This window comes from Mustela nigripes, unplaced genomic scaffold (genome assembly GCF_022355385.1).
Source record: "Mustela nigripes isolate SB6536 unplaced genomic scaffold, MUSNIG.SB6536 HiC_scaffold_76, whole genome shotgun sequence".
NCBI lineage: Eukaryota > Metazoa > Chordata > Mammalia > Carnivora > Mustelidae > Mustela > Mustela nigripes.
This window is the reverse complement of record NW_026739491.1, coordinates 473800-485970: the sequence shown is the minus strand read 5'-3', so window position 1 is coordinate 485970 and position 12171 is coordinate 473800. Positions and strand designations below refer to the sequence as shown.

The following is a 12171-nucleotide window of genomic DNA, read 5'->3' as shown; positions in this document are numbered from 1 at the left end:
AGACTGCAGGGGAACGCATGATCTCTGTGCAAACAAACAATCACGAATCCAATACACAGGTACCAAGCAGCCCTGGTGAGCCAGGGTGGGGGGGTGACGAGGCAATTACACCCACAGCCGCAGAGCAGAGGGGAACGCACATGGGGCCAGAAAGGAAGCAGGTGCGTATCACACCACCTTGTACTGTAATTCTGTCCCTGGGGCCCCAACGTTCCTCTGTTCCCGGAGAGCAAAGTGGGAGTTATGCACGGGGAGGAGGAAAGCATGCAAATGGAAGTAGGTCTTACGTCACAGATAACACTCGAGATCTCTACTTACGACCTCGGCAAGAGCTGGGACTGTAATTAGCTAAAAAGACCTCACACCTGCCCCGCTACTGGTAAGACTCGGACTTCAAGTCCCTGTATCTTCTTCTGCCAATGACTCCATAACATGCTAATGGAGACCACAGTGTGAGCGTCCCTTGCTCTACAGAGTATGTGTTTTGCGTTGAGTGCAAAGTTCCCTTCTGAAAAGCACACTGTTTTCCTATTATGTAGCCCCAAATCAGAGATCAGCTCCAAAGCTGCAAGAGACTGAACAGAAAACTTGCAGTGAAAAAAAGCATTAATCTGATCATCAGACTGATGCCAGGTCAAGTGTTACGTCACTCGAAGTGTCCTCTGCCTATTGCCGGCCTTCTTGACACTAGGACATGTCCTCTGTCACAGAGCCCTCTGCACAGCCTCACGCACTCCACCAGCCCTGCTCCGGGTTGTCCTCAGGTGCTCCCCGGTCCTCCTCCCATCTGAGTGTCCACAGGGCCTAAGCACAGCTCGTCTGCAAGCTCATCCTTTGCTTTCTTTTGAACCATGCATGCAATCAGGCTGGCAAACCCCTCAAATGCAAAGCTTCAAATTTTGCCAAAAAAAAAAAAAAAAAAAAAAAAGCTAACCAATTCTATTAGTCATCCTTATTTGTGTACTGAATCAAACAAATATAAAAAAATATGTATGAGACAAGTAAATCTAAACAATGGCTAGATATTTGGTGATGTCCAGGTTCCTATTAATTTTTAGGTGTGAAAATAGCAGTATATATATTTTTTTAAGATTTTATTTATTTGACACAGAGAGATCACAAGTGGGCAGAAAGGAAAGCAGAGAGAGAGAGAAGAGGAAGCAAGTTCCCTGCAGAGCAGAGAGCCCAATGTGGGACTCGATCCCAGGACCCTGAGATTATGACCTGAGCTGAAGGCAGAGGCTTAACCCACTGAGCCACCCAGGTGCCCCCCAGTACAGTTATATTTTTAAAAAATCCCTTATAGCAGAGAGATTCAAATGGAAATATTTACAGATGTAATGATATAACACCTGGGATTTGCTTCTAGATAACCTGGTGGGGGATGGGTAGGAGTACAAATGAGTGGAGACCAGCCCTGAGTTGATAATTACCAAAGCCGGAGAGAGGGACATGGGTTGACCTTACTAATCTCTTTTCTTACACAGGTTTGAAATTCTCCATAACAAGTTAAATAAAACTCACACGAAGTAGAAATCTGCGAGAGATGTGTACAAACAAACAATAAGAAAAATTGGCATAATAATATTGCAGAACATATATGAGAAAACAAAGATTGGTAAAATAAGGCACTGAAGAGGTATAATTTGCTCCCACTTAAAATGGGTGTACGTGCACACATGTGTGTGTATGTGCATGTATACTACAGACATATGCACACACATATTCATACTTGTTTGTGTATAAATCCATGGATAAAAGGCTAGAAAAATACATTGTATTTGAGGACAGGGATGACCTTTCAGTAAGGGAATGAAAACAGAGGAGGATTTCAAGCATATGTTTATATTTTACTCTTTATATGTTCGTACATTGTTGCAATCTTGCACAAAGAAAGTATACAAGTATCATGTGTAGGATTTTTAAAAATTGGAAGGGAAGTAAAAATAGATTTAAGCAGCACAAAAGATATATACGCTGAGCAGACATTTCCTTCTGTCCTGACCCTTTCATCTCCCCAAGTAAAATCATCCTCAAGCAATCACACCTATGACCTTAGACTTCAGCAGACCCTTGAAGCAGTCTAATCTGGCCTGCCTGCTTTCTAATTTCCAAATAACCCAATAGGCAGCTCTTGCTAAAACCATTCTGTCCTCATGGTTCTTGAATCCAGGAACAAGGACAAATGATAGAAAAAAACGGACACACACAAAAAATCTACTCTTCCCTCCAACCAGAAGACCACCTAGGTTTCAAAACAAAATTTCCCACATGCTCAGACAAAGGAGGACTACACAGTGATTCATTACTTGCCATAGTATTGCCTATAATCACTTACAAAAATACATGCACAGGGAAAAAGATTTAACCTTCCTGATCCTTAACACCTAACCACTAGCCAGAACTCAGACTTCTGCCTGAGTACTTGACACTTTTCCCATAGAGAAATGAAACCCCATTTAACATGTGCACTTGATAAAAATAAAATCCTTCTCCCATGCAAATACATATACCAAAATGTCAGCAAAAAGTGAAATGTCCCAAACAGAAATAAGTCCTTCTCAAAATAAACCCAGAACAGCAGGTGAAGACACAACATTCCTAACAGCTTTCTCTTCCCTTCTCTGTTCCCTGAAGGATTTCACTTCCCCAGAGCAACCAAATCCATAAAACAGTAGCCCACTCAGGAACGCCGGGGCTGCGGGCCAAACCAGGGCTCACCTTGTGTTTGGCTGGTTTCTATAGAATTTGTGTGGCCCGACTGCCCTCTATCGACCAAGATGCTTTCTACATGGAAGGTGGCAGGGGCGGGGGTGTGCAGGGTGGGGGCGGGACGGGCAGTCCTGGAGTGCAGGTCTCTTCTAGTGATAATTGTATTTCCAGACAGAAACACAACACTGACCCTACATAATTACTTAAGGCAAAGAGGGCTTGGATTTAATCTTGCAGGGAAAAGTAGTACCAAGTGTAGATTTTCATAAATGATGGTGTTGGCCTTTGTGGGCTGAGAACACCACGGGCCTCAAGCTACTCTCTAACCATAACACTGATTTTAAGAGTGAAACATCAACTGTAATAAAATGACTTATGAGTGAGTTCTGATGTCAGCTTACAACACTGCTGTACCCTGAGTATTGCCCGGGACCCCCATCTTGGGCCTCACTCTTCTGCTCTCCTCAAAGCCTTGAGCCCAGTACTAGAAGAGGAACCGCATCCCACTCCTGCGCCTCCTGGAAAGCCTCCAACCCAAGCAGCTCAGTCGATGTTGAAAAGGGCTGGTAAACAGAGTGAGCAGACTCGGAACCATAACCCTGCGATCCCAACCACCCCACACCCCGCGTGCTGTCTGGAAGGTTTGTTAGGAAGAGAGGAAGGAAAGAAGGGAGTGGGGGCCAGGAGGGGAGGACGCTACTGACCGAGGCGATGTCGAGTAAATGAACCGGAGCGCCCTCGTTCCCCAACATGACAGGCTGTGAGCGTAACTGTCACACCTCCGCGTCCCCTTCCTACAGCAAGCTATGGCTCTGCTTTTCGCAAATGCTCCCAAATTTGGACAGAGCCGACACAAGGCACAAAGCGGGCCTTGGGGGTGGGGTGCTACAGTAAGGAGAGAAAACCCAGACCGAGAAAAAAAGATGATTTTTTAAAACACTGCGCTACAACGTAAGTTCTAGCTGGTGCTCCCCAACAGAGTAAAGCAGGTCCGGTCTCACCACATCTACATCTCAAGGAGGGAAATGCCTAGGACATTTTAACAAACAATTCTGACTGCACAGTCTATCCCACTAGGCTTAGACAGAGGACTTCCCACCAAAGAAAGGGTCTTGCATTTCCTTAATCCTCATAACCCCATCACAGGCACAACCTCAAATACACTCACCTGTCTCTGGGGACATCCAGAGCCGTGTTGTAATCTGGGGGACCTCCAGGCAGCATGTTGAACAGCAGGTGGTTTGTACCTCGATCCCACCTGGTAAGAAATGAAACATGCCTGGGAATTCACACGTCAACGGTGAAGAAACAGAAACAAAAGTCAGTTACTGGAAGACAAGCCGCAAGTATCCCCAACCCCAAACAGGGCCACTTCTCAGGGCTGCAAAGAGAATTCCTAGAAATTCTGAGAGTACACCAGGAACTAGCCTGGCTCCTGGAAAGAAAAAACAGGTGGATGTGTCCTTGGAGCTCGGCCACTACAGGCGTGCCTGGGACAATGACAACCTGAAAATGATCTAAATGTTCACCACTTGGTTAAAGAAACAAAAAAGGAATACAGAAGGCTGCCTGAGTACATCACAGAACATGTGTAAAATGGAAGGCTGTACAACCCTTAAAAATTACATAGTAAACTAATACAAAATTATCTAGAAATATATTCATAATGTATTGAGGAAAAAAGGCAGCCCAAGCGCAGAGAATGTGTAATTCCACTTCTAACAAAACACATACATACACATGCACATGCATCTATGTCATACAAAAATGTATATATACATGTGTATATTTTATAAAACAAAAACAGCTGGGAAGCAACATCATTAAGGCAGCAACATGGAACGAACCTTACATGCTTCTTCTTGCTTACCTGTATTTTCAGACTTTTTACAGTGAGCATGTAGTCTTACATAAGTCATAAGGTGTGGGGGGAGATTTCAATAGAACAAGAAAGCTATGGGAACATGAGCCATCCTTAGATTTTAAACTCTAAGATGGTGGGAGCCCCCAGCAAAAGCAAGGATGGCAAAGCACTTTACAGAGTACAGAGCCGAAGGGCTTCCAGCCCTGGCTTCGTGCTCCAAGCTGGTCACGCACACCCAGGCCTTCCCACGAGGCAAGAGACAGCAGCTGGAGGCCAGCTCCCGAGGAGAACCATGCCCTCTGCCCGTCCTTCCCCTGAGCTCCCCGAAGGCCCTGGCTCCCGTGCGAACGTGCTACGTACCTAGAGAGCTGGGCCAGCGCCTGAGCGGTCTCCTTAATGCGGAGCGTGTTCTGGTTAAGCACGTCGATGGACGGGACAAACAGGCAGGCCCGGCTGATGTCATCGGTATAGTAGTCGCTGTCGGAGATGGCCGTGAGCAGGTCGTTGTACTCCCGGGAGATGGTGTTGCTGACCGGGACACCAGAGTCATCCACATACTTCTTCAGAGAGTAGATATACACCTTGATTTTGTTCTTGGGGTTGAAGCCACAGCGGTAGACATCGAAACACGTGTGCATCCTGCAGCTGAGATCGCCGCGCTCGGGGAGGGGGCTACCGGCCGGCAGCCTGACCACGGGCACGTCGCGGACACTGCGCTTCTCCACGTTCCAGTCACTGGAGGACTCGATGGAATGGGGCCAGAACTGAAACACGCCGGTGGCAATGAGGCCCAGCAGGACGACGGAGAAGAGGGTGATGTAGTAGATGCGGTGCTTGGTCTTCATTCTTGGGATGAGGGCAGGACCCCGGATATTGTACTTGACCGAGGCACACATAATGACACAGACAGCCTCTTCCTCCCACTCCTGGTTCCGGGGGAGACACACAAGAAAAATGAAGCAGTTAGGGGAGCAAGCGACCCCTGAAAGGACTGTTTGACTTTCAGCATACTTCTTTCTTTCCCTGAAGCGGTTTGAGGAAATAATGAAAAGGGATTTTGGACCCTTCCTGTAAATATATACGAATGTATATTCGTGTATTAAATGTGTGCTATATGTTATGTTTCATATTTAATACTATACATACTTAATACAAATATTGATAAGTATAACTATATCCTATAAATATGTATTAGATGAAAGCACAAGTCATAGATGTGTGTGACCTAGGAAGACGGGCGCTGACCAAGGAAGAAAATCAAAAAGTAGAATAAAGACAATTGTTTTGTTTCTAAACACGTGGCTAACATATGGGGCACCTGGGTGGCTCAGTTGGTTAAGCAGCTGCCTCCGGCTCAGGTTATGATCCCAGCATCCTGGGATCAAGTCCCACATCGGGCTCCTTGCTTGGCGGGAGCCTGCTTCTCCCTCTGCCTCTGCCTGACACTCTGTCTGCCTGTGCTCGCTTGCTCGCTCTACCTCTCTCTCTGACATATAAATAAATAAAATCTTAAAAAAAAAAAAAAGAAAAGAAAAGAAAGCGTAAGTCATAAATGTGTGGGGCCTAGGAAGACGGGCCGCTGACCAAGGAAGAAAATCAAAAGTAGAATAAAGATAATTGTTTTTTTTAAATATTTTATTTATTTATTTGACAGAGGGAGATCACAAGTAGATGGAGAGGCAGGCAGAGAGAGAGAGAGAGAGAATCAGGCTCCCTGCTGAGCAGAGAACCCGATGCGGGACTCAATCTCAGGAGCCTGAGATCATGACCTGAGCCGAAGGCAGCGGCTTAACCCACTGAGCCACCCAGGCGCCCCAAATAATTGTTTTGTTTTTAAACACGTGGCTAACATATGGGGCGCCTGGGTGGCTCAGCTGGTTGAGCTTCTGACTCTTGGTTTCGGCTCAGGTCATGATCTCAGGGTAGTGGGATCGAGCCCCACGGGCTCCACGTTCAGCAGGAAGCCTGCTGGAGATTTCTCCTCCCACTGTCTAAACAAATAAAAATCTTAAAAAAAAAAAAAAAAAACAGTTGCCTAACATGAACTGATGCTTCCACTAGACAAACTGACTTTTGGTTATTCTAACATCTGCGTTCACTTGTTCAGTCACCCCTGTGAGGAGCGAGCACCGACCACGCACACGGCAAGAGACGAGGGAGAGAGCGAAGACGCCATCTTCCAGGAACTTTTTTTCTACTGAAGGAGGCAAGACAAAGCTACGGCAAAATGCAAAATGGAAAAATACCACTAGGAAAGTATCAGTAAGGTGCCAAGGACTATTGGGCTAGATTACTCTTTAATCTTTAAATAAAATACAGGGATGTTTCATAATGGAGATGACGAAGCGACACATTCAGATGGAAGGAAGGAAGGAAGAAAAGCGCAGGGAGCCCGGGAGGGAGGGAAAGGCAGGTCAATGTGGTGGATGAGTTTCCAAAGGCGGATGCCAACAATTCGTCACATCTTTGAATGTGCATGCCACTTTTCTAATAAGGTAGACTCTGTTTCTCTTCCCCCCTGAATCTGGGCTAGCCTTGAGACTTGCCCTAACCGGGAGAATGTGGCAGAAATGACGTTCTCGGGCTTATGAGCTGAGGCCTTAAGAGACCTGGAGCTGCTGCTTTTGTCCTCTGGGAACCCGGCTGCCGTGCCATCAGGAGGCTGGGCTCCCAGCTGAAAGTTACCGCAGGGAGGCCCCAAAAGAAAATGAAGAGAACACACACGAACCATCCCCAGCAAGAACCCTGGGCAAATCCCTGGTAGTTATTGTTGTAAGGTCACCGGAGTTTGGGTTGGGTTGTTATCTGGCAACACCTGAATGGAACAGCCAATAAGCATCCCTGACCGATGTAAAGAAGCTTCTTAGTCCTCCTCTCCAAATACAGACCTTCGCTGTAGACCACAGCTTCAGACCCTTCCCAAACAAGCCCCTCCATCGCATGCCCAGATACTGCGTGGGGAGGGCAGAGCCACGGACGGTCCCCCGTGTCACAGACTTGCCACGTCACTGCAGTAAGCTGCTTCAGCAAGCCACGTGTCCAAGTCCCAGCCTACAAAATGGTCCCATTCTACTCACTGGTCTTTCAGAAGAGCTATTAATAAAAAGGGAAATAACTGAAAAGTTCACAGACCATCTTCAAGGTGAGCAACCATGCTTATCTGGCTAAATGGCGCTCTCCCCCATCACTGCCCGCACTGCCTAGGTGCCAGGATACTGCCGAGCCTTGAATGCTGCAATCACACCAGCTTTGGAGGCAAAATGTAAACAGTTATGAAAGATTGCAACTTGTACCACTTGCAACCATCAGTTGGAACCTAAGAAATTTGTTTGTCACAGACTAATGCATGAAGGTGCATACGTTTTTAAGTTTACACATTATCATCTTTGGGGAACCCTGCATCAACCATTCACATATGCTCATTGATTCATCCAGGACAGAAATATGGGCATGAGAGCGCATTTCCTTTTTTTTTTTTTTAAGATTTTATTTATTTATCTGACAGAGAGATATCATGAGTAGGCAGAGAGGCAGACAGAGAGAGAGGGGGAAGCAGGCTCCTAGCTGAGCAGAGAGCCCGATGTAGGGCTCGATCCCAGGACCCTGGGATCATGACCTGAGCCGAAGGTAGAGGCTTAACCCACTGAGCCACGCAGGCACCCCGAGAGCCATTTCCTTTTTTCTGTCTTTCTAAGAAACAGCCCCCCCCCCCCAACCACCCCAGTAGCTTTCTTGGTGCACTGCGTCTCTGTGGGAGCTAAAAGATAGGAAGCCTCGGGGCAAATGCACGCAAAGAGCTGCCCACTCCATGGCAAGTCTGAACCCCACAACAGGCTCTCCAGATCCCTTTATCCCCTGGATCAGTGGTTCTCACACCCAAAGGGCAAATATTGCAGAGGCAGCTTATTAAACCGGAGTCCTCAGCCCCAGTGCAGGAGGTGAGTCCTAGCCCCTCTAGAACAGAGTCACAGATGCGGGAATTTTAGCAGGTTCCTCAGTGTTTATTTTGAGCCATCCTCTTTGAAATATTGACTGAAATTAGACAAACTACCTTTTAACAAAGTGGCTTTCACACTTTTTTTTTTTTTTAACTAAAACCTACACGGAGAAATACATTTTATACTGTGACCCAATACAGACACAGGTGTGTGCATTTGTATTTTAAATAACAGCTTCCCAGGGGCCCCTAGGTGGCTCACTTGGTTGGGCAGCTGACTCCTGACTTCAGCAGAGGTCAAGATCTCAGGGTCCTGAGATGGAGCCCATGGCTGGCTCTGTGCTCAGCGGGGAGTCTGCTTCAGGATTCGCTCTCTCCCTCTGCCCCTCCCCACTCACATGCATGTGCTCACTCACTCTCTCTAAAGTAAATAACTACATCTTTTAGTTATTTAGTTATTTAAAACTAAAAGCTTCACAAAACAATGTTTAACCTTAATATACAGTACTAGCCACAAAACATGTTAACAAACACGGTATTTTTCTATTCCGTTATTCTACTGTGTTTTAAAAATGCTGGCCTTACCTACTAGATGAATTTTATCACCCAATAATGGGTCACCCACAGTTTGGAAAAAAAAAAAAACTGATTTCATATATAACATATATATATATAAAACAAAACTGGGATTAATGGAACAAAAATAGAATCTACACATGAGCTTACAAATGTTCATGAGTTACAGGCTACGTAAAACACACTACCACAACAAAATAAACCCAAATTGAAGGAAATAAGTAATAAACAAAAACCACAGTAATTAACTAATTAAAAAAATAGGATCAACAGAGCTAAAAAGTGCTTTTCAAAGATTTTTTTTTTTAAGATTTATTTTAGAGAGAGTGTACACGTACACGATGGGTAGAGCAGAGGTAGGGAGTCACAAGCAGACTCAGTGTTGACCATGGAGCCCAACATGTGGCTTGATCTCGCAACCCAAAATCGAGCTGAGCTGAAAGCAAGAGTCAGACGCTTAACCAACTGCACCACCCAGGCACCCTTAAGAGCTGCCTTTTCAAAAAGGCAAGTACAACTGACATTTGATATAATTCTGGTAGAATTAATCAATATAGAGGGGGGAAAGCAGAAATAAATATCTAAAATGAAAAGGGAAACATAACTCTAAATGCTGCCTGTATTTAAAAGATAAGATGATGTCAATGAACTTACACCAGTATATTTGAAAACAAACCTGAACAGTTGTTTAACATCAAAGAAACTGAATCAAAACTTTAAAAACCTTCCTAGAAAGAAAATTCCAGGCCCAGAAGTTCAACTGCACATTCAAGAAATAAATCCAATTTTACACAAATTATTTCTAAGACCAGAAAAAAAAGGTAAAACACTCCCCAGCTTCTGTTAGGGTGGTTCTCAGAGTACCTTGGAGGACTCCAGGAGGACCCCATGACCCTTTCAAAGGCTCTGAACTGTTTTAATAACTTGGACAGGACTTTTTCACTTTCATTTTCGAGGCCATGTGATGCATGTTACTGCAAAGACTGACTGCAGAAGTAGATAAGGGAATCCAGCTGTCTTCTGATAAGTTTTTCCTAATGTAATGAAAGGTACCAATTCACAGATTCAAGATGCTCACATCCAAGCAGAATATATACCAAAAAACAAACAAACAAACAAAACAAAACAAAAAAACCACCTAGATATGTAAAAGTAAAACAATTAAAAAGAAAGCTAAAGAAAAATGTTAAAAGCAGCCACAGGGGAGAAAAATCTATCCAAGGTCAATTAAAAAACTACATGTAACAGGCAAAACTATAAAATAGAAGAGAGATCTCCATGACATCTGGGCAGACAATCATTTCTAAAACAAAATACTGGAAATGGAAACCACAAAAAGGTAAAATGATAAATTCTGTGTTAAGAAAAGTTAAGAACTTCTGTTAATCAAAAAACACCATACAGCAGTAAAAAGAAAATCAATAAGCAAGGCAGACCTGCAATCCGTGTAATCGGCAAGGACTAACAACATGAATAAAGACTGCCTCCAAAACAACAAAAACAAACAAAGAACAACAAAACAAACAAAAAGGAGAAAACCGGACAGAAGACTTAAATAGGAATTTCACAGTCAAAACATAAAATCGGCAGAGCAACATCTGAAAACATTTAAGCTCATTAATGCTCAGTAAACGTGTAACCACAATGAGACCCCGTCTAGCCGCCTGCACAAGAAAACCGGACAAGTCTGACACCACCTTGTGTGGGCAGGACCGGGAGCCACTGGCCTCTGCTGGTAGGAGTCCCCAGTGGTCAGCAGAAGGGCTGGCCAAAGTAGGGGCTAATGCCCCTATGTTAGAGTCCCAGGCATCACACTGCGCTTCCTACTTGTCATAGTTTGGTCCCCCTGTTCCCCCACCACCACCACCACAAAAAGAACTAGAGGTAAGGATGAAGGTGCAGGGAGTTTCCTTACTTGGGAGGTGATCTCAGACAGCCAGAGTAACCAACAAGGAGAGAGAGACACAGAGCCAGGGACAGCCAGTCAGGAGGGTGACAGGGGCTCTAAGGAGTCCTAGGAACTCTTGAAGGACCACAAGAACTGTACCTTGTCCCTCAGAAGGATGAGAGGCTAAGGCGCGGATCTCCCAGGTCCCACACACTACTGCTCAAGGTGGTCTGGTACTGCCATCAGCTCATATTCTGTGACAACAACCCTCAAAGGTCCGGATCCTATCCGATGTGCCTTGAGTCTGATAAAGAGCGGCTGCTGCGAGGAAGGACTGGGTGAACATCTGCTCATACTTGAAGGGACGTTGCCAAGTCCTCTTCAGAGAGACGCAGCCTCCCTCTCGATCCATGGGATACGGGTCTGAGCTCCGCTCTCAAAACTGGGATGAACCGTGATTCTTCCATTGCAATAGTGACATCAGCCTTCCACTTGCCCACCCTTGGTTGGTTTGTTTTTTTCTTCTGGTTACACAAGTCAAGCAATACCTTCATTAGCCACCCCACTACACTGCTCTTAGGGATACCGTACCCTATTAACATCCTCGTGGATCAACACGCGGCTGCAAGTCGGGCTTTACCGGCTGTTGTGGGGATCGCGTCCACCACGCCACTGACAGTCGGCGCCACCCCATCCTCTGCTATTTCAGAATCCTCTCACACTCGAGGATATGTGGGAACCCAGTTCCACAATCAGATCTAAAGTCCGTTCTGGCCTACGGGGGATGGCCCACACGGAGCTTCTCGAAGATGCTGGCCTCCAGTGGGCATTGCATGTTAATTCCAGAATTAAAGAAGTGAGTCCTCTGGGGAACATGGGCAGGTGTACATCTCTGGCCTCAAATAAGAAATGTATTTCAAATCTCCACCCCCGCATACCTCTGATCCCTTCTGGAACACTCTCCCAAGATAGCTCCGGCATCTCATTCCCTGCAGGGCAGGCACTACTGACATCTCAAGCCAGATCGTCCTTTTCTGTGGGGAGCCAGAAAGAACCCCCAGTTCTGACAATCAAAACTACATCCAGACTTTGCCAAATACCCCCCGGGGAGGCAAAATCACCCCTACCTGAGAACCAGTGGTAGAGACCATGGCCATGTCCGAGTTCCAAGGAATCTGTCCAGCAACATACTAG

General features: G+C 45.6%; 1 protein-coding gene across 1 annotated transcript in view; it reads right to left on the bottom strand.

Moving 5' to 3' along the window:
• The window catches only part of LOC132008192 (exostosin-2), a 140383-nt gene that overhangs the window by 123951 nt on the left and 4261 nt on the right, over positions 1 to 12171 (bottom strand). The window contains exons 2-3 of the mRNA XM_059386606.1: positions 4937 to 5502; positions 3881 to 3970 (exon numbers count right to left, since the gene is read on the bottom strand). Of these exons, the coding sequence (XP_059242589.1) occupies positions 3881 to 3970; positions 4937 to 5472 (626 nt within the window). The 5' untranslated portion in view covers positions 5473 to 5502. The remainder of the gene's footprint in view (positions 1 to 3880; positions 3971 to 4936; positions 5503 to 12171) is intronic.